A 22,181-nucleotide genomic window follows, 5' to 3' on the forward strand; every position below is an offset into this window, starting at 1 on the left:
GATACTGAGGAAAGGATTGTGGGTTTGATAATAGCCTTCCACATAGCAAGGCCTTATCTCAAAAAAGAAAGAAAAGGGGAAGGGAAGAAAGAAAGGGAAGGGAGAATGAAAAGGGAAAGAGAAAGGGAAAAGGGAATGAATGTAAGAAAAAGAAAAAAACAGGTTTTGTAGTCAAACTGGCTGATTGAAACACTTATTCTGTGAATTATTAATCATATGTCTTAATGAATTAGTTAACATCTTAAAGCCGTTAACATAGTTTTATGGAAATTAAATGACAAAATATATGGAACTCCAGTGCCTGTTGTACTTACTCAATAAATGTTCATTACTGTTAGTCATGAAAAACCATTTTATTCTAAAACTTCTGGAACAATAGGCCTAAGGATCCAACTGGAGCTGATTTTATTTTCTTAGAAGAAAAAAAAAGTAAAACAACAGAAAACGAGTCCTGGGCTACAGACTTAAATATATAGATTAGTGAGATTTTTTTTTAAGATCATCTCAGATTGATGCTAGATAGGAACATGTAGTAAAAAGAAAAAGGAATGTAGATAAATAAGCCAAATATAAAATACTTAATTTTTAAACTTGTACAAAGCTTACTGTTATTAAAGAATATATAATGAGCTGGGTACTGGTGGCTCACACCTGCAATTATAGCTAATCAAGGAACTTTAGATCAGGAGGGTCATAATTTAAAGGTAGTTGAGGCAGACAGGACTCCATCTTTAAAATAAGGAGCAAAAAGCTGGGCTAAAGGCATTAGAATGCCAGCCAAGCAAGCTTGAGGTCCTGAGTTCAAATTCCAGGAACTAAATAGGAATGTTTATTTGTTCCAGGGAAATGATCCCTATATAAAGGTCATATGAAAACAGGAAAATATGAAATTTTTCATTATCTTCTCAAGGTTTAAATATAAAGTAAACTTTTATTTTGTTCTCACGTCAGTCATTTAATATCTGTATTGAAGCAAAATGATTCAATAACTAATTCAAAACCAAAAACTAAATATATGTATATAAATACAAAAAAGAATTCATCCAAATCTTCAGGTACTATCTCTGTGATATCGATACTAAAGTGATTGTCATATTATGATATTATGTATGTTTTGAATTTTTCCATACTGCCTGTTTGTTTATTTATTTATTTATATATCTTTGTGGAGGGGTCTGGGATCCTAAAGGTTGAATGCATGAACTGGATGATGTCCCTGAGCTTTTGTGCTCAATGCTAGTGCTCTACCATTTAAGCCATAGGTCCACTTTTAGCTTTTTGGTCTTTAGTTAGAGATAAGAGTCTCATGGATTTTGCTACCTAGACTGGCTTCACACCATGATCCTCAGATCTCAGCCTTGTGAGTAGCTAGGATTACAGGCACACAGCTGCCTGTCTTATTTTTGTAAGAAATTTTGTTAATTACTCATAAAAGATCTACAATCAATCTTGGCTGGTTATATAACATATCACTCATAACTACGTATACATTTTACCTTGTAGTTTTATATTGTAATTACTTATGCTCTTAAGAAAGCTACATAGTGAAATTGATGTGAATTGGGATGATAAAGTCATCAAAACAGTGACTCGATCTCAGAATGATGATCTTAATCAGAGAACCCTATTCTTCTTTCCTAGACTTTTAAATTCCTTACTATTAGAGTTGTTCTTTATCCTAAGAATTCACAGATCTTATGGGGCTGGGAAAGTAGTTCAGTGGTAGAGTGCTTGCCTTACAAGCATGAAGTCCTGGGTTCGATTCCTCAGCACCACATAAGCAGAAGAAGCCTGAAGTGGTGATGTGGCTCAAATGGTAGAGGGCTAGCCTTGAGCTGAAGAGCTGAGGGACAGCGTCCAGGCCCTGAGTTCAAGCCCCATGACTGACCAAAAAAAAAAAAAAAATCCACAGATCTTAGATGGCTATAGGAGAGCTGGGAAGGTAGCTCAGTAATATAGTGCTTGCCTCACATGCATGAGGCCCTGGGTTCGATTCCTCAGCTCCACATAAACAGAAAGAGCTGGAAGTGTGGCTCAAGTGGTAGACTGCTAACCTTGAGCTGAAGAGCTGAGGGACAGCACCCAGGCCCAGAGTTCAAGCCCCACAACCAACAAAAAAAGAAAAAGAAAAGGAAAGAAAAAAAGAAGGCTGTAGGATTAGACTGCTAACCTTGAGCTGAAGAGCTGAGGGACAGCACCCAGGCCCAGAGTTCAAGCCCCACAACCAACAAAAAAAGAAAAGAAAAAAAGAAGGCTGTAGGATTCATGGTAAAATTTGAAGAGTATTCTTATATTTAATCCTACATTTCCCAGGGCATGTCTACATCTACGGATGGAAGTGTCTCCTAGGGTCAAGGGGTCTGATCAGTAAAACAGGCTGGGGTGGGGTGGGGAATTGACAGAGGTAGGAAGGACAAATGGAGAGAGTGAATGAAGATGAATATGGCTGAAGTACTTTATTTCCATTTATGAAAACAACAAAGAAACCAGGGGGAGGTTGGAGGTAATGAAGACTGATGGAAGAGATCAGTTTTATGGGGGTACATTGTGTGTATATGGAAATGCTACAGTAAGCCCCTCTTGTAAACTAAAATCTGATCATAAGAAATCTTTAAAGAAAAAGAAAAATGTGATCAGTTCTCTTACTGTGAATAGAGTTCAAACTAGAAAACTCTCCTTTTGTGTTTGTGTTCTTCAGGGGCTGATATTCATAACTTCAGCATTCCTGGCTACTCTGGCATCGGATTGGGAAGTGTAGTAGATGAACTACAGAGAAATAAGAAGCCTGTGGTGGCAGCTATTGAAGGCGTGGCTTTAGGAGGGGGACTGGAGCTGGCCTTGGGCTGTCACTATAGGGTTGCACATACAGAGGTAACCACTGAGGTGCATGTAGGGTTGGTTTGGGGATTTTTCTTAGAGAAGTATGGTCATAAAGATCAATCAGAGGTGATAGTTTTAGTGGTAGTTTGCTGGCTAACAAGTCTCAGATATGTCCAGCACTGGTGCTAGGCTGTGATGTAATAGGGCAGAGCTTGTTCAGATGTAGAGGTTGGTAAGAAGACTGCTCTGAGCTCTGTCTCTGTATCTGTCTCTCTCTCTACCTCTCTCCTCTCCCCTCTCCAACACTGTTTCTCTTTCTCTCTCTTTCTCTCAGCTGGGGAATCACTTTTATGTCATGTGTCACTTGGATATTTCTAATACTATTCATGGGCCACACAAAACTATTAATATAAGCAGACCAGCTGTGAGCAGCCAGCAAGAAGCATGTGTGTTTGTCCTGGCATGTACTAAGTGCTTTGAGGGCACTTACATGATAACACTTATATTACAGGAATGAATGCATTCTCCCCTCCGCCCCCCCCCCCCCCCCCCCCCCCCCGCACGGATCTGGGATTTCTTCATGAGCCACTATTTTCTTTCTTTCTTTCTTTTTCTTTTTTTTTGGGTCCAGTCATGGGGCCAGAACTCTGGGCCTGGGCACTGTCCCTCAGCTCTTCAGCTCAAGGCTAGCACTCTACCACTTGAGCCACAGCACCACTTCCAGCTTTTTTCTTTTTGCTTATGTGGTGCTGAGGAATCGAACCCAGGGCCTCAGGCATGCAAGGCAAGCGCTCTACCACTGAGCCACCTTCCCAGCTCCATGAGCCACTATTTTCTTCTGGTCTTCTTAGACAACATCTTTCCATTTTATTTTGACATTGTTTTTTTTTAAACAATATTTGAGATTTTATTATATTTAGTTTATAGTGCTATGTGATTCTTTTTCTGCCAATTTCTTTTGTGTGTGTGTGTGTGTGTGTGTGTGTGTGCATGGTGTATACCAATGAGCATGTGTGAATTGGAACGTAGGTGCTAGTATTAGTGCTTGCACTTAGGACCTAGGTGCTGTTCCTGACCTTTTTTGTTTAAAGCTAGTACTCTTCTGCTTGAGCCATACCTCTATTTCTGACTGTTTAGTTGTTAGAGATAAGTGTCTTAAGGACTTTCCTGGTTGGGCTCAATTCACAGATCTCAGCATACTGAGTGGCTAGGATTATAGGTATGAACCATTAGGGCCAGGCCTACCTCTGCCTTTTAATTTGACAGTTTAGCATTCATGTGTATTTGGTATATTTACAGAGATAGAAAAACTGAGTTCTGCCCTCTTGCTGTTTGTTTTCTGTGTTGCGTATCTTCTTCCTCAGGTACTCCATTACTACTTTCATTTGTCTTAAGGAGATACATATTCTAGTGGACCCACTAATCCTCTTGTAGTCTTTTAATATATACATATATGTTACACACACACACACACACACACACACACACACACATATTTGCTTAGAGGTCATGGTCTTGGTAATTGTGACCTATGTCTTAATTTATAAGAATATGGCTCTGGTGAATACAAGTTAATTTCAATAGTATATAAAAACTAGTCCTTTATATTTCTGTTTTCTGCCCCTTTAAGGAAACATTTATCAAATACAGAATTCTTGTTTAATAAGTTTTTTTAAGTCTTTAGTTATTTTTTCAGATAGTGGCTCATATTTAGGCCCCATTGCCCTTGTATTACAGGAGTACACCACCACACACAGCTTATTTGTTTGAGATGAGTTAGTCCCTGCAAAAGTGTTTTTTTTTGCCAGTCCTGGAGCTTGAATTCAGGACCAGGGCACTGTCCCTGAGCCTCTTTTGTTCACAGCTAGCACTCTACCACTTGAACCACGGTGCCATTTTCTGCTTTTTCTGTGTATGTGGGACTAAGGAATTGAAACCAGGGCTTCATGCATGTTAAACAAGCATTCTACCACTAAGCCACATTCCTAATCTCTCCTTCTAATTTTTTGCCTTGGCTGCCTTTGAACTGCAGTCTCTCAGTCTCTACCTTCCAAGTTGAGATGACAATCATGAGTTTCTGGGTTAGAACTTAGTGCCTAGGACATACTAGGGAGGGGGGGTTACCACTTAAACCATATACCCAGCTCTTTTTTGCTTTTGTTATTTTTTAAGAATGTGATCTTATATTTATGCCCAAGAGGCCTGAATCACCATCCTATTTATACTCCTCATAAAAATGTGAGCCACCATAGCCATGTTAATGAGTTATATTATTTTCCATCATACAGATTAGGCAGGCTGTGCCTCCCTAATCCGAACACCCAAAATCCTAAATGCTCCAAAATCCAAACCTTCTGAAGGACAGCACGAGTGGTGAAGCACACCTGACTTCTGTGATGGGTCACAGTTAAAAAGCAGGCTGACTCAAACTCTTACATGAAATTACCTCTAGGCTATGGGTATAAAGCTGATATGGAGCATAAATGAATTGTCTTTAGGCTTGCATCCTTTCCCAGTATAATTTCATTGAGGGTGTAAACATTAAATAAAAACCAAAACTCTAAAATTAGAATCATTTCTGAGCTCAAGCATTTCATATTAATGCTTCATCTATCCCATAATTTAATCATTTGCTTCTCTCATTTAAATTTTTTGTAAAAGCTCATAACAACACATATATATCCTAAGGTCACCTTTCCTGTGTCCCTTTCTTTATGACCTTCTACAGAGTGAGTGGAGATGTGCACAACTAGCAGCATATGTGTGCCTTTGGAGGAAAAACAATGGGAACAGGGGTGATTGATTGTTAGGAAAACTTTTGTAAAATAAGCCTCAAATACCCAAAGAATGTGCGAACTATTTGTATAACAGTCAGGGTACCTAACGGCTACTGCTGCTATTCCTCCTCCTTTTTCCCCCTCATCCTCTTCCTCCTTTTGGAACTGTAAATGATGGGCAGAGCCTCATCCACTTTTCACTGGGCAGAGAAGGCAGTGTGGTAAGGCCTCAAGGTCACGCTCCTATCTGGACTAAGGTTGCTGCCTAGCTTTTCATGTACACTTGCATCTTTATTGTGACAAAATATACCTATGTAACATGCCTCATTCTGTGGCATGCAGTTCTATTCACTGAAATGCATGCCCATAGTCAATTTTAAACAGCTGATCGTTCCAGAAGAATGTCAACTCCTTCAATGGGAACCTTCCAACCTCTTCTCCTCCAGTCCTAGACTACCAGGAGACCTTTTCCCTATCACCCGATTGGCCTGTTCCCAGTAATTTATTTAAATGGACCATATCATATGGGGTCGTCTGGGACTGCCTGCTTTCACTTAGCATGTTTTCTAGGTTCATCCATAATGAATCACTATTCAGTTCATTGTTCCAGTCTATGGCTGTGTATTTCATTCTAAGGATATACCGTCAGTTGATGGTCATTGAGATTCTTCCTACTATTTTGTGCTGTTGCTGCACATGTGGTTTTGCTGGGTATATATTTTCCTTGTTCTCAGTTTATACTTGAACATGGCTTTGGTGGATGGTAGAGTAACCCCTTCTGTGTGTGCCCTTTGAAGGACTGCCAAATCATTTTCCAAACTGTTTGCATTTATTAAGCATTCCCACCAGCAATGTGGGAATGTGGGAATGCAATGTGTAAGGATTTTGTCTTCATATCCTCTCAAACACCTGTGATTGTCTCTTTAAAATACATATTTATTACAGTGCATTTGAAATTGTATCACAGGTAGTTTAAATTTGCATTCTCCTTTTTTCTTTTTTTTTTTTTTGTCGGTCATGGGGCTTGAACTCTGGGCTTGGGTGCTGTCCCTCAGCTCTTCATCTCAAGGCGAGCACTGTGCTGCTTGAGCCATAGCACCACTTCCAGTTTTCTGGTGGTTTATTGGAGATAGGAGTCTCACGGTCTTTCCTGCCCGGGCTGGCTTTGAACCATGATCCTCAGATCTCAGCCTCCTGAGTAGCTAGGATTACAGGCGTGAGCCACCAGCGCCCGGCTCCATGCATTCTTCTTTTATCTAATGATATTTCATGTGCTCATTGGTGATTCATACCCCATTTTTATAGACTTGTCTATTCAGATCCTTTGCCCATTTTTAATGATTAACATTTCATTGTTGAGTTGTAAAAGTTCTTTATGTACACCTGGTACAAGTCCTATATAAAGCTGATAATCTGTCAATATTCTGCCCCATTCTCTGGGTTTCTTCTTCACTTTCTTGTGCTTTCTGGCTTCTGCAGTGACTTGAGTACGTTGTTTGTAAGTTCTAATTTTGTTGTCTGACACAGTCATGTTAGACTAAAGAGAATCAAGTTGCCAGAAGCTGGGGATGTGTTTGAGCGTGAACACTGAGCAAAGCCTTGATTATTATGTTCATCAAAGAATAGGGCATACACTGATGTGCCCTGTGGGAAGTCAGGCTGAGTTCAATGAAACATGTTCTGAGGTATAGGAGATCCTGGGAGATGCTTGTCTTCACTCTGAACATGTGATCTCATTGTAATGGGCTTTCTACTTCAATGTCTGATAGACTGAGATTGGTTTCCCAGAAGTCACTCTGGGAGTCCTTCCTGCTGCAAGAGGAACTCAGCTTCTCCCCAGACTTATTGGACTTCCTACTGCACTTGACTTGATAACCTCAGGTCAGTATACACTTTGGGCACCTGTCTAGATCAATGTGAGGAAGGTCCCAGCACCTAGAAGCACCCTGGGTTGGCCCCTTCCTACTCACATAACAATAGGGGTGCTTTAACTTCTTTCTTTTTTATTTTATTTTCTTGCCCATAAAATAGAAACAGTACCTTCCCTGAGCACTTACCAGATTTTAGTTTCAAGATCCCATATGCAAGCCTTTTTTAACACAAGTAAAAATCAATCAAAACTTACTAAAATACTCACTTCCCAAGTATTAAGATAGGAGCTATAGTCAGGCGAGGGTGGCTCATGCCTGTAATCCTAACTGTTCAGAAGGCTGAGATCTGAGGATCTAGGTTCAAAGCCATGCCTGAAAGGAAAGTCCTTAAGACTCTTATTTCCAATTTCCCAATAAAACTTGAAGTGGAGTTATGACTCAAGTGGTAGAATGTGAGCCTTGAACAAAAAGCTTAGGGTAAGTTTCCAGGTCCTGAGTTTGAGCCCTAGAACAGGCAATTAAAAAATGGTTATTAGCTACATACACACATCTTTCTTTTATTTTTGCTGGTCTCCCCCATTTATACTACATAATTTTGATTGTATTTTATATAATGTCACCTTAATTGATACTTTGCCAACTATTTTAGTGTGGGGACTCTTTAAAATCAGCTGCAGTCTGTGGTGTACAGTATTAGTACTACTTTTATTATCTGATTCTTGAAGAGATTCGTTCTATATAAAGTGCTTCTTTAGAGATTTACAGACTAGAAGGAGAATTTATTACTTTCACCTCATGCTCAGAATTACAGAGGCAGGCACAATTCCTCCCATTTATCAGTGAGGAAATTGTGGTTCTGGCGCCAGGCCCCACAGTCACTGTGACCATGAAATTGAACTGCCACTGGAATCCAAGTTTTCTGCCCATGTCTGCAGTGACCTTTCTCCTGCAGTAGTGTGAGTGGTCTTCTTCATGTTAGTACTTAGAGATAGCCTTCCAGTGTCCAAGAGAAAGCAGTGCTCTGCTTCCATCTCACATTGTTCTTTGTGTTCTTTGCTTTTGTTTTAGGAAGGCGTATTTTGGCAGGTGAAGCACTCAAGATGGGCATTGTGGATAAAGTGGTGAACTCAGATGTGCTTGAAGAAGCAATCCAATTTGCCCAGCAAATTGTTGGTAAGAAGCCAATAATAGATGGATCATAGCATTGGAAACAAGCTCAGGTTGCATTTGAATGTGGTGCTCCTTAAGTATCTTCTGCATTGTCCACGTGATAGAACGTGACGGATGGTAAAGAGGAATGTACTGTCATGATATGAACTCTATTATATATTGTATAATTTAGTGAAGAAAGCATCACTGCATATCTTGGGGTTGCCAATGGTATAACAAGTGTCAATGCAATCAACTTTTATAAATGTAGAGATTGCATGACTGTGTATGTTAGTCTTTGCTTAAAATGTTTCTATAAAGGATTCATAGAAAATGAAATGGCTCTCAGGGTATGGTGCTGATCACCTAGCTGAAGCATTTGAAAGGAGGGGTTTTATAGCTTGTCATTCCATGCTTTGGAATTTTTACCCTATATGTATTTTTCAAGTTAGGAAATAGAGTTGAGGGCTGGGAATGTGGCTTAGTGGTAGAGTGCTTGCCTTGCATGCATGAAACTCTGGATTTGATTCCTTAGTACCACATAAACAGAAAAGCTGGAAGTGGCGCTGTGGCGCTCGCTTTGAGCAAAAAGAAGCACAAGGATAGGGCCCAAGACCTGAGTTCAAGTCCCAGGACTAGAAGAGAAAAAGAAAAAAAGAAGTAGGGTTGAAATAGAGGAGTGATCCCATTCTTTACAGTAAGAATCATCTTTTGCCTTTAGAAGTGTATTTCGCTTGTCTTATCAAAACTTGAATGAACTTCTGCCTTAAAATACCTTCCAGACTTAAGACACGACTAATGTGAGAGGGCCAAGGAATTAAGTCATTTATTTAAAAGTTTGTTTAATCGTTGCTTAGTCTCAGTCCTTCCTGTTTTTCTGGAGAGCGAATACCAACCTACCCACCCTTGCCTTTTACTATATAGGTACTGCTGAGTCTTTTTTTTATATATATGAAAAAAATGTTCTACTCTGTTTAACTTTATTTGATGGCTTGGTAAAACACAAAAGATGGAGTTTGTAAAAGTTTTTGTTAGACTGGCCTGTGGCCATAATCCTCCTGATCTCAGCCTCCCAGTATGTGTCACCTTAGTAGCTGAGGTGACAAGCATGCTCATCTGTTGGTTGAGAACAGGTCTTGTGAACCCTGTGACCAGGCTGACCTTGAACTGTGATCCCCTTGACCTCAGCCTCCTGAGTAGCTAGGAGTATAGACAGGAGCCAGCACACCTATGTCCAATAAATCAGTCTTGAAACTTGCTGACTCTCACAAATAGTTTCTTCATACCAACTACAGCTAATTCCCACCCCAGACCTGGGAAGAACAATGGTTTTCTTTCTGTCTCTATTCATTTGCCTTTTCTGGGCATTTGATATGTAAATGTCAGGTATTACATGCAATCTTTTGCATTTGGCTTCTTTTAGACTACATGCTTTGAGCTCCTGTATATTGCCACATGTATCAATAGTTTGCTACTTTGTATGAATAAGTAGTATTCTATGCTATGGTTTTCCCATGTTTTCTTTATCCATTCAGCAGGTAGTAGACATCTGCATTCTTTTCATGTTTTGTTATCATGAATAATGTTGTTCTGAATATCTGTATAATCTGTTGTACAGATATTTTATTTCTTTTGGATAGATTTCTAGAAGTGGTTCTAACAATAAGTTCATGTTTATTTAAGAAACTACAGTTTCCCAAAGTGAAGTACTGTTTTCCATTCTCAGAAGTAATATAGGAGGTTTCTAGTTTCTCTAGTGCGTGGTATTTCTGTCTTCATTATAGCTTTTGAGTGGGGCTGTGTTTATTAGCTACAGTGGCATAATGATTATTTCCAACATTTAGGTTTAAAAACCAAGCATTTGTCAATTTCTGCAGGTAAGGAGTGCAGGCACGGTTAGCCAGTCCTCTGGTTTTAGGTTTTCCCACAAAGCTTCAATTGAGACTTGTAGCCATTGACTGCAAGTGGGATCCTAAAGCTGCCTGGGGGAGGATCTGCTCCTGAGCTTCAAGGGATTGGAGAAGGATTCAGTTCTTTAGGTGCTGGAGGACCAAGGGTCTCGGTTCTTTGATGGCTGTCTAAAGATTCTCTTTCAGTCTTTTGCCACTTGGACTTTACCACAAGGCAGTTCACAGCCTGACAGGGGGCTCCCATCAGATTGTGAATGGAAGAAAGGGTGAGAAAGAGGAGCCAGAATCTTTTTATAACCAAATCTCAGAAATTATATCTTAATATTTTGAGGCTTGTGGCACATTCATTCTGGTTTTCATTTGCCTTTCCATTATCATTAGTGATATTGAGGGTTTTAAAATGTACTTTGTAGCCATTTATATAAAATACTGGCTTACATTTTTCCCCTAGTACAGGGGAAATTACTTTCCCTTCCTTAACAGTGCTCTTGAAGTGCAGAAAGTCTTTTAACTTTTCTGATTCCAAATGGATTGGCCTTTTTCTCCAATGAACCATAACTATGGCATTGTACATAAGAAGATATTGCCTAACCCAAGGTCACAGATACAGTCCTCTGATTTGAATTCAGGGCCTGTCACTTTCTAGGCTGGCTCTCTCCCAATTGAGCCATGCCGCTAGCCCTGACTTTTGCTAGTTTTTTGTTGTTGTTGTTGTTGGTCATGGGGCTTGAACTCTGAACCTGGGTGCTTTCTTTGAGCTCTTCAGCTCAAGGCTAGCAGTCTACCACTTGAGCCACAGCGCCACTTCTGGTTTTTCTGAGTGGTTTATTTAAGAGTCTCATGAATTTTTCCCGCCTGGGCTGGCTTAAAACCATGATCCTCAGACCTCAGCCTCCTGAGTAGCTAGGATTACATGTGTAAGCCACCAGTGCCTGGTATGCTAGGTTTTTTTTTTGTTGTTGTTTTTGTTTGTTTTTGTTGGTTGTGGGGCTTAAACTCTGGGCCTCGGTGCTGTCCCTCAGCTATTCAGTTCAAGGCGAGCGCCCTACGGCTTGAGCCCAGCACCACTTCCAGTTTTCTAGTGGTTTATTGGAGAAAAGAGTCTCACGGACTTTCCTGCCTCAGCTGGCTTTGAACTGCGATCCTCAGATCTCAGCCTCCTGAGTAGGTAGGATTACAGGCGTGAGCCACCGGCACCTGGCTGCTAGTTATTTTTGAGATAGGTTCTCTCAAATTTTTCAGCCATAGGCTAGCTCCAAATTACAATCCCTTTACTTTCAGACTCCCAGGTAGCTAGGGTTGTAGGTATGAGCCACCAGCGAACACTGCTCTGCTGATGTTTTTGACATTTGAAAAATGTATTGATAGATCACCACATGCCAGGCCATTTCAATAAAATGAATTTAGTCTTACAGTTGTGCGCTAGATGTTTGGTAGAGCCTTCATTGACACAAAACCTTTCTGTTGACTGATAGACTCTTTCTTGAATCTTCCATGGAGAACCTATTCTCTGCCTATTTGGGTTGTTAGTAGAAGTGAGTACCTTGCATTGTGGAGTCTGCTTCCCTGTGTTCTTGAGGTGTGGAATTTGAAGGTGGTTCCTGGCTTTAGAGGTCACTATACACCTTGGTTCTTGATTGCATCTGCCATGTTAAAAGCTACATTGTTGCCAGAGGAGGATTCCTTCTTCTGTTGTACCTCTCTAGACCTATTTGTTGGATCTCTGTTGTCACATTTGTGATTAGATTGGGCCACCCAGCTCATACAGGATCATCTTCCTATGTCAAAGTATTTCATCTTAAACTCACCTACAAATTTCCTTTGTCACAGAAGTTTTATGTATTCATAGGTTCTATGGTTAGGAAATAGACATTTAAAGGGTAACATACTTACTGTCACTAAAATATTTTTCCTACTCTGTGGATCTTCTTTTCCTTTCTGTTCTTAACAGTGCTCTTGGATGTACAAAAGTCTTTTAACTTTTCTCTTTCCAAGTTTATTGGCTTTCTATTTCTCCAATAAACCATAACTATAGCATTGCATGTAAGAAGATATTGCCTAAACTAAGATTATACATACAGTCCTCTGTTTATTTCTAGAAATTTTGTAGTTTTAGATATTTAATTGTTTTATGATCTATTTTGAATTAGTTATCATATATGGAGCTAGTTAAGGATCTAAAGTTTTGTTTTTTTTTATGGTCTGAGACTGGAACTGGAACTTGGTATCTGATATTTCCACTCATTGGGTAGCACTCTACAAAATGATCCATGCCTCCAACCCAGGATCTAATAATTTATATATGTATTTCTTTATTTATTTCATGTGGATGTTCAAATATAGCCTGACCCCATTTTCTCACAAGTCTCTTCTTTCTCTTATTGTCATGATATCCTGCTGTGTTGGAGATCAGTTAGCCATTGAAAAAATAATTTGAAAAATTATTGGAAGTACTGGAAAAACTTACTGTTAAAATTTTCTTCCACTGATGATGTATGCTTACCTTTCTGTCAGTATGGCACTGTATTCCTTTCTAAGATTTTAAAAGTTTTTATTTCTCTTAGGAAAGAGTTAACACTATTTTGAATTAAAATATTAAGTTAAAAACTGCTTTCTTGCTGGGTGGCTCATGCCTATAATCCTAGCTACTCAGGAGGCTGAGATCTGAGAATCACAGTTCAAAGGCAGCCTGGATAGGAAAGGCCGTGAAACTCTTACCTCCAATAAACCACCAGAAAACTAGAAGTGGTGCTGTGGCTCAAGTGGTAGAGCGCTAGCCTAGAGCTCAACTGCAGAGGGACAGTACTCAGGTCCAGAGTTCAAGCCCCATGAACAACAAAACAACAACAGCAAAAAAAACCTGCTTTACTTAATCTCCTTGACGGATTAATAGTTCATTGTTTATGAAATCCTTCTTAGCAATGTAATAAAATGAGAATTTGAATTTTATGCTTGAATTAGGAGAGTTAGATTGCTTTGAATTTGTTAATACTATCGTTCAGGTTAAGGTAAAAGATGTTCAAAATGTTGATAATAATTTTCTATTAAGTATCTGCTACTTTAAATATCTTGGTATATTTAATTGGAACCACTTACTAGTTATTACTTATTACTGTAATATAATCCATTCCCCTTAGTGCAAGTACCACTTGCAAAGTTCTGCTTTTTCTTTTTCCTTCCAGATAAACCTGTGGAACCACGCAGAATCTTGAACAAGACAGTTCCAAGCTTGCCCAACATGGACGCCATTTTCACTGAGGCCTTTGCCAAGATGCGGAAGCAGTACCCTGGTGTTCTCGCTCCGGAGACCTGTGTCCATGCAGTGCAGGCCTCTGTGAAGTATCCCTATGAAGTGGGCATCAAGGAGGAAGAAAAGTTGTTTCAGTACCTTTTTCAGTCAGGGCAAGCTAGAGCCCTGCAGTATGCTTTCTCTGCAGAAAGGAGTGTAGATAAGTCATCAAGTCCCTCTGGGGCATCCTGGAAAACAGCTTCAGGGAGACCCATCTCTTCAGCTGGTGTTCTTGGTAAGTGCCTGGGAGTGTTCGTGGGACTCACCATGTTTTACATGTGTGTGCTACCATTTGCTTGGGCTCGTCTGATGTGAGGTTCACCATGTTTTCATCTGCCAATCCAAGTGCATTGATCATAAGCTGTCTTGGTTCTCTTAATTTTCACCCCTTACCATGAACTATATTTGGTTTACATGGGAGGGCTAGAGACACTGAGCTTTTCCGCAATGAACTAACCTTTAGTGGTGTGAGGGACGGTCCCTAAGTGCATATGACTCCTACTGGACTTGTTTTCAATCTTTCCTGCCATTTCCCTGAATGAGTCTCTCACCCCAGTGTTTTCCAACAGGGATTGTTATCTGGACCACATTTCAGGATGTAGCTTGTCACTCTTGTAGCTAGGTCGAAATGAATTCTGTGTTTTTGGTGACTTCGGAGCATGGTCAAGACCCAGGTCAAGACCACAATGATTATTTGATGCAGCCTTCTGCTGCTCCTGTGTACCCTTAAAAATGCTACAACATCTCTTTGATTACATTCAGTAAGCATTTTTTAAATTTTATTTTATTTTATTGTTGAACTCTGGGCCTGAGCGCTATCCCTGAGCTCTCAAGGCTAGCGCTCTACCACTTGAGCTACAGTGACACTTCTGGTTTTCTAGTGGTTAATTGGAGATAAGAGTCTCATGGACTTTCTTACCCTGGGCTAGCTTTGAACTGAGATCTTCAGGTCTCAGCCTCCTGAGTAGCTAGGATTACAGGCAGAGCCAATGGCACCCAGCTCTTTTTTTTTTGGTAAGTCGTGGGGCTTGAACTCTGGGCCTGGGCGCTGTCCCTCAACTCTTCAGCTCAAGGCTAGCTCCCTACCACTTGAGCCACAGTTCCACTTCCAGCTTTTTTCTGCTTATGGGTACTGAGGAATCGAACCCAGGGCCTCATGCATGTGAAGCAGGCACTCTACCACTGAGCCAACTTCTCAGCCCTGCATTTTTTTTAGTTATTTGAGACAATTTTTATTTGTAATATGAAGGAGCAAATACTAAGTTCCAACCAGGAAAATATAGCTAAAAGTCAATAAATATAGTAGGAAAAGTAAAATTTAGACATACAGAAAAATATCAGTGAAGAGTAATTTTAAGGAATATTCATTAAGGAGATCTCCATCATTTCATTTGCTGAACTTTGAGGTATTTAATCCATTACACTGATTTTCCTGGTGACATCTCTAACATTAGAAATCATACAAAGCCAGAAGAATCAGTTAAGAGCAGTAGCATAAAGGCATAGAGATTTTATGGAGTAAGAGATTATACCTTGTTGGAATATGGGTCATTATTCAGTAAACATGAATATATATTACCTTTTCTTACTAAAATATTAGGGCAGGCAAGGATTACCTATTACAACACCTCTTACAACTCTCAGAACAGTGCTTGGTAATTTAAAAAATAGTAGTAACTCTTCTTAATATATAAAAGTTCCTTCTTCTGTTATTATAAATATATTTTTTAATATTTTTAAAAATACAGGATTATATTTATTCATGTTAAAAAAAAGTGGGTTCCAAAATAAGTTTCAGTTGGCATAGAAGCAATATATTTGCTAGGTGATTTAAAATGTTATCCAAAACATAAAACTGAATATCTGAAATTCTCTCAAGTAACATTATTAAAATTAAGGCATTGATAGTCAGTTTTATGAGTTGAAAATTATATCTAAAATAAAGCCAAACCTCTAATATATACAGAACATCCATTTTCATAAAAGAGCCTGAGTGTAAATCAGTAATCTCTTGATCTTTAAGACTCCATTAGCATCTGTCAGTCTTGTTTAGGAATGCGTAGTGACCTGATTTTAGTAGTTGAACATCTTTATAAGGTTGCAGTAGATTACATACCTCAGCTTTTCAGCGGGCATTTTAAAATGAATGTTAGCATCCATCCAGTGGTGATTTTTGAGTTCCCAGTACCACTGAGTCATTCTCTTCATTCCTAATCCACAGGTTTGGGAACAATGGGTCGAGGTATTACCAGTTGCTTTGCAATAGCCCAGATCCCTGTGATTGCTGTAGAATCAGACCAAAAGCAACTAGAAGCTGCAAAGAAGGCAATAGCTTCCATCTTACAAAATCAAGCATCCAAATTGCAGCAGAGTGGCAAAGCTTGGTCAGCACCAAAACTCACCTTCACTTCCTCTATAAAGGAGCTGGCTGGTGTGGATTTAGTCGTGGAGGCAGTATTTGAGGACATGAACCTAAAGAAGCAGGTCTTTGCTGAACTGTCAGCTGTGTGCAAGCCAGAAGCATTTCTGTGCACCAATACTTCAGTCCTGGATGTGGATGAGATTGCTTCTGCCACAGATCGTCCACAGTTGGTGATTGGCACTCACTTCTTTACACCAGCTCATATTATGAGGTTGTTGGAGGTTATTCCCAGTCGCTACTCTTCCTCTACCACTATTGCCACTGTTATGGATCTATCAAAAAAGATTAAGAAGATTGGGGTAGTTGTAGGCAACTGTCATGGTTTTGTTGGAAACAGAATGTTGGCTCCGTTTTTCGACCAGGCATATTTCTTGTTAGAAGATGGAAGTAAGCCAGAGGACATAGACGGAGTGCTAGAAGAGTTTGGTTTTAATATAGGGCCCTTTAAAATGGGTGACCTTGCTGGATTGGATGTGGGCTGGAAAGTTCGCAAAGGGCAAGGGCTCACTGGACCTGCATTGCCTCCAGGGACCCCTGCCCGCAAGAGGGGCAATGTAAGATACTGCCCAATTGCTGATATGCTGTGTGAATCAGGAAGATTTGGCCGGAAGACAGGCAAGGGCTGGTATCTCTATGAGAAGCCACAAGGTAGGATTCGCAAACCTGATCCCTGGCTTTCCAAGTTTCTGTCTCAGTACAGACAAACCTATCACATTGAGCCACGTGTGATTAGGCAGGATGAGATCCTTGAGCGCTGCTTGTATGTGCTGATCAATGAAGCCTTCCGGATCTTGGGAGAAGGCATGGCTGCCAGCCCAGAGCACATTGATGTTATCTACTTGCATGGGTATGGGTGGCCAAGGCATCAGGGTGGACCCATGTACTATGCTTCCACGGTGGGACTGCCCACAGTTCTAGAGAAGTTGCAGAAGTATCACAGGCAGAACCCTGATATTCCCCAGCTGGAGCCCAGCGACTACCTAAGAAAGCTGGCTGCCCAGGGAAACCCTCCTCTGAAAGAATGGCAAAGCTTAGCAGGGCCTCCCAGCAGCAAACTGTGATTGAGCCAGTGGTTTGCGCTCACATGCTGGCTTCCAAGAAAATTCAATTTCAGTGAGATGAAATCTCAGGATCCAAAGTAAGAATGCTCTGAAATATGAAGATAATCAGCAATAATAATATAATCATTCAGTTAAAGCTCCTTTGGATTTCTTCCTGATGATTATGGTGGGTACAATGTTATGAAATGTGCTTCCTATCCTCTTAATGTGCTCATGTCAGCTAACTTTAAGGACTAAACTCATGTGCATACAATAGCACATTATTTCATGAGAGAGCTTGAAGAAGAAGTTCATTGGTGAATGGGAAAATAAGTCATCAATTAATAGATGATCAATTTGACTAAGTTATAAAATCCTTTTGACCCCTACATCCTCAGTATAGAGAAGTCTTTGGGGCCACATTCACACACACCCTCTGAGCACTCCTGACACAACAAGAGTCCACGGAGGCATTTGTCCAACATGAAAGCAGCAGTGTTGTGTCCAGTGGAGATGGCTGTCAGCAGCAGTCAGCAGTGAGGGTCTGCCTGAGGGCATGGAAGGCTGCCCAAAGACAGGTTGAAACCTGAAAAGGTGAAAGAGGAATTGGTGAGGCATTCAGATACTTCAGGCCAAAGTGCACCTCAAGAGGAGCTTGTCTGCCCATGTGGCACACATCTTCTATCTAAGGCCAAAGCATATGTGTCCAGTTGTGCTTCTGCTTGCTAGCTTCTTGGTAAGAGTTCTTGCTCCATGTTTCCAGTCAGGGAATGTTCACCACCAGCCCTAGTCTTTTTGGTCATTACTTTTTATTACTGGTCAAAGGGAAGGAATACAAAGTGTATTCACTTTGTGTAGAAAGGGACTTAGAGAATGTCTAGTCTTTGAGGATTTCTAAATTCTGCGATGGAGTAGAGGTGCCTGTTTCTTGGTCATGACAAGCCTTGGTGACTTGGTGTGTGGAAGTGCTTGAATCTTGAAATATCTGAGATGATTACAAAACAGATACTGCAGAGTTTATGTCTTTTACTAAAAGTTTCTTTTGGATTTTTTCAATGTGATTAAAAGTTAGTGGACTGGTCAATAGGAAAACTTGCATCCCCAAATGTTAATAGCAGAATTACAGTAGTCTGAAATTGGAAACATCACAATTATGTATTAACTGATTAGTTGATAAATAATGAGTTATATCCACATAGTGGAAACTTATTCAGTCATGAAGTACTGCTGTACGCTATTTGGTAATCCTAGAAAACATGTTAAGTGAAAGTATTCACTCAATACACTTATAGCCCTTTATGTGAAATGTTCAGAGGAGATAAATTTGTAAGTAGCAAAAGGTAGATTTGTTACTACCTGGGACTAGAATTTTGGGGAAAAACTGAATTGAGAGTGACTGCTAAAGGATATAGAATTTCTTTTGGGTTTTATGAAAATGTTCTGCTGTGGTTGTGGTCATGATTGTATACATAGCATATACAAATAAAACTCTTAATTTTGTATAATTTAAGGGGGTGAATTATTTGGTGTTTGAATTATATGTGAATAAAGTTATTAGTAAAACATGAATGATGCTAATGTTGTTGTTGTCTTTCATTTTCTTGGAAATAAACTTTTCATAATATTTTCACCTATAAATCCAAAGAAAGTGGTCAAAAGTCCTAGTAGAGGCTGGTATAGTGGGGGTGCCTTTAATTGAAGCTATTTGGGAGGATAAAAGAGCAGGTTAACCTGATTCTAGGAATTCTTAGCCAACTCAGCAACAGAGCACGACCCACTCCCTTTCAAACCAAAATAGACTTATTGAGAAATCTTGAATTTTTAGTAAATTTCCATCATAAGAAATACCTAAAACCAAAGAGTAAGTCCATGAATATATTGGAATTCAATATTTGAACTTTTAACCTATATACACTAGATTAAAAAAATATTTTTATAAACTAAAAACATCATCAGGTGTCAGATGCTGATGGTTCAGGCCTGTAATCCTATTTACTAAGGAGGCTGAGATCTGATGAACACAGTTCAAAGACAGCCCAGGCAGAAAAGTCCCTGTGAGACTCTTATCTGCAATTAGCCACTCAAAAACTGAAAGTGGTGTTGGCATGTGGCTTATTGTCAGATTGCTTGCCTAGCATGATGAAGCCCTAGGTTCAATTCCCCAGCACCACATAAACAGAAAAAGCCAGAAGTGGGGCTGTGGCTCAAGTGATAAGAGTGCTCACCTTGAACTGAAGAGCTCAGGGACAGCTCCTGTGACTGTCTAAAACAAAACAAAAACCAAAAAACAAAGTGGTGCTGTGACTTAAGTGGTGGAGTGTGAGGCTTGAGCGGTAAGAGGCTCAGAGACAGTGCCCAGGCCTTGAGTTCAAGCCCCACAGCTGACAAAAAGAAAAAAGAAAGCAAGAAGGAAGGAAAAAAAGAAAGAACAGAAAGAAAGAAAGAAGAAAGAAAAATCATTGGGTACTGCTGACTCAAGCCTTTAATTCTATCTACTCAGGAAGCTGAGATCTGAGGATCACTATTCGAAGCCAACCCAAGGTAGGAGAATTCATGGGACTCTTTATCTGTAACCACACACACAGCTGGAAGCAGAGCTTTGGCTTAAGTGATAGAGTGCTATCCTAGAACAAAATTATCTCAGGGACATCACCCAGGCCCTGTGTTTAAGCCGTAGAACTATCACTCAGAAAAATTAAAAAAAGTATGAATGAAACAGTTTGTACTAATGACTGTTAAATGGTCAAGCAGTCTATAAACAGCAGCTAGGTTACACCTGAAAAATTAGCTTTTCATACTTTCATAGACTCAGCAATTAAGAAACCCACACAAATGTAGGTAGTTTATTATTTACACAGCTTAAAAACATATTATCAACTCCCTGTATTACTAGTCACATGGCATGATAGTTAACAGAGGGACTAAGAGATATAATGATGACAGAATGTGAGCCAGTGGCTCACGTGTATAATCCTAGCTACTCATGAGGCTGAGATCTGAGAATCATGATTTGAAGCTAACCTGGGCAGGAAAGGCTATAAGACTCATCTCCAGTTAACCATCAGAAAACTAGACACGGCACTGTGGCTCAAAATGGTAGAGCACTAGCCTTGAGACTAGCTCAGAGGGCTGGGAAGGTGGCTCAATGGTAGAGCGCTTGCCTTGCATGCATGAGGCCCCGGGTTTAATTCCTCAGCACCACGTAAGCAAAAAGAGACTAGCTCAGAGACAGCACCCAGGCTCTCTCAGTTTAAGCCACACAACTGACAAAAAAAGGTAAAGGGCCAGCATTGAGTACTGTTGAGAATGAATGCTCCCTTAAATGGTGTCCCCTAAGCGTTTCACTTGCTTGCCCTTAGTCCCTGCTCTGTTGAAGTGCCATGTTAAACACAGGTAGTGAAGGCAGAAAGTTCTGTGTTCAACTGAAAATAGGGACCTAGGTTAAGAAATGGCTTATAATAGACTCCTATAAGAAAATGCAGTAAGAAGACACAAAACTGTGCTGATCTCCCCCTCTACTCCAGTAAGACTCTCAGAGCTGTTTGTTGATACTTGCCTACTTTATAATAGCAGTGTTCAAGCTCTAGGACAGCTAGTCAGAGGTGTTTCACTTACAGACTTCTATCTGAAGAGAGAGAATGTTAAAGTTACTGCTTCCTATTGGAAGTGAGGCTAGACTGGCTATGCAGAGCCTGTGCAAACAAAACAGACTTGATCTTGCAGACTTTTGAGTCAAGGTTCACTTCACAGATTAGCAGTTTTCAGAAGACATAAATAGAAAGTAGCTGATGATCCCTTAAGGTGGTGTAAGTTGTTGGTACTGAGATATTGCTGATGGGTTGACCTTGACACCATGGCTTTGATCATTGAGTCATTTCTCCATGCTGTCTTGAATTGGTTCTGTCTGTGTAGTGCTATCATGAGAATTTATTATTTTTTTAACTAATCCCAAGAGACAAGAAAATATGCATACAAATTTCTTAATGCCAGGTGCTGGTGGCTCACATCTGTAATCCTAGCTACCAAGGAGGCTGAGATCTGAGGATCACAGTTGAACCAGCCCAGGCAGGAAAGTCCATGAGACTCTTATCTCCAATTAACCACCAGAAAACTGGAAGTGGTGCTGTGGCTCAAGTGGTAGAGTGTTTGCCTTGAGTTGAAGAGCTGAAGGACAGCACCTAGGCCTAGAGTTCAAGACCCATGACTGACATAAATAAAAATTCTTAATGACTGATCAAATTTATGAACGTCAGTTAAGAAATTTTTTACTTTTTTTCTTTTGAAACTGGTTCTCATTGTTTCTTTCTGGTTATCCTTTGCCTGTATAACCCAGGATAGCTTTGAACTCTTGGTCCTGCCTCAGTCAGAGTGCTGGGATTACGAGCATGTACTACCCTGTCAGTCTTCTAGATTGCCTTCTGACCACTGGATGAACTGTAGGGACCATTAGAAGCCCAGAACATTTAGAGTGAACTTTTGGGAGGAGGAGCTTGGTATTGTCTTTAGTCTCCAGCCAGGTCAAGTACATAATCAATAGATGCTTACTTAGCTCATAGGCAAATAGATGAAGTATTAGTAATCCCCATTTCTTAGGAAAGGCAGGGAGAAAAAAAGGATTGGGCAAATAAGGGTTCACTAGGTGGTAGTGTTGTGTAAGCATTGGGTGATGGCTTTTGTAAATAGCCTAAGTACCAGCATTTGAGTGAAATGAATGATGTGTGTGGTTCATGAGTTCTAGATAGGCCTCAGGGCACATATAGTTGTCAGGGCCCCAGGTAACTGTCCCTGTTCATGGTGTTATAAATGTACTGTCTGAGAACCACCAGAGTCACAATGCTTGACTTGAAAAGGCAAAATTTACTTATGCAGAAGGATGTGTCACCAGCCAAAAATCTTGCCAGCC

General features: G+C 40.1%; 1 protein-coding gene across 2 annotated transcripts in view; it reads left to right on the forward strand.

Moving 5' to 3' along the window:
• LOC122097828 (peroxisomal bifunctional enzyme-like) overlaps positions 1 to 18,856 on the forward strand; it is a 65,157-nt gene extending 46,301 nt beyond the window's left edge. For both annotated transcript variants that reach the window (XM_042668423.1, XM_042668438.1), the window contains exons 3-7: positions 2,699 to 2,871; positions 7,367 to 7,478; positions 8,537 to 8,641; positions 13,710 to 14,051; positions 16,038 to 18,856. In XM_042668423.1, the coding sequence (XP_042524357.1) occupies positions 2,699 to 2,871; positions 7,367 to 7,478; positions 8,537 to 8,641; positions 13,710 to 14,051; positions 16,038 to 17,299 (1,994 nt within the window). In that variant the 3' untranslated portion in view covers positions 17,300 to 18,856. The remainder of the gene's footprint in view (positions 1 to 2,698; positions 2,872 to 7,366; positions 7,479 to 8,536; positions 8,642 to 13,709; positions 14,052 to 16,037) is intronic.
• Positions 18,857 to 22,181: the final 3,325 nt, after the last annotated feature.

Source organism: Dipodomys spectabilis, unplaced genomic scaffold (genome assembly GCF_019054845.1).
Source record: "Dipodomys spectabilis isolate Male_0828 unplaced genomic scaffold, ASM1905484v1 ptg000017l, whole genome shotgun sequence".
Classification (NCBI taxonomy): domain Eukaryota; kingdom Metazoa; phylum Chordata; class Mammalia; order Rodentia; family Heteromyidae; genus Dipodomys; species Dipodomys spectabilis.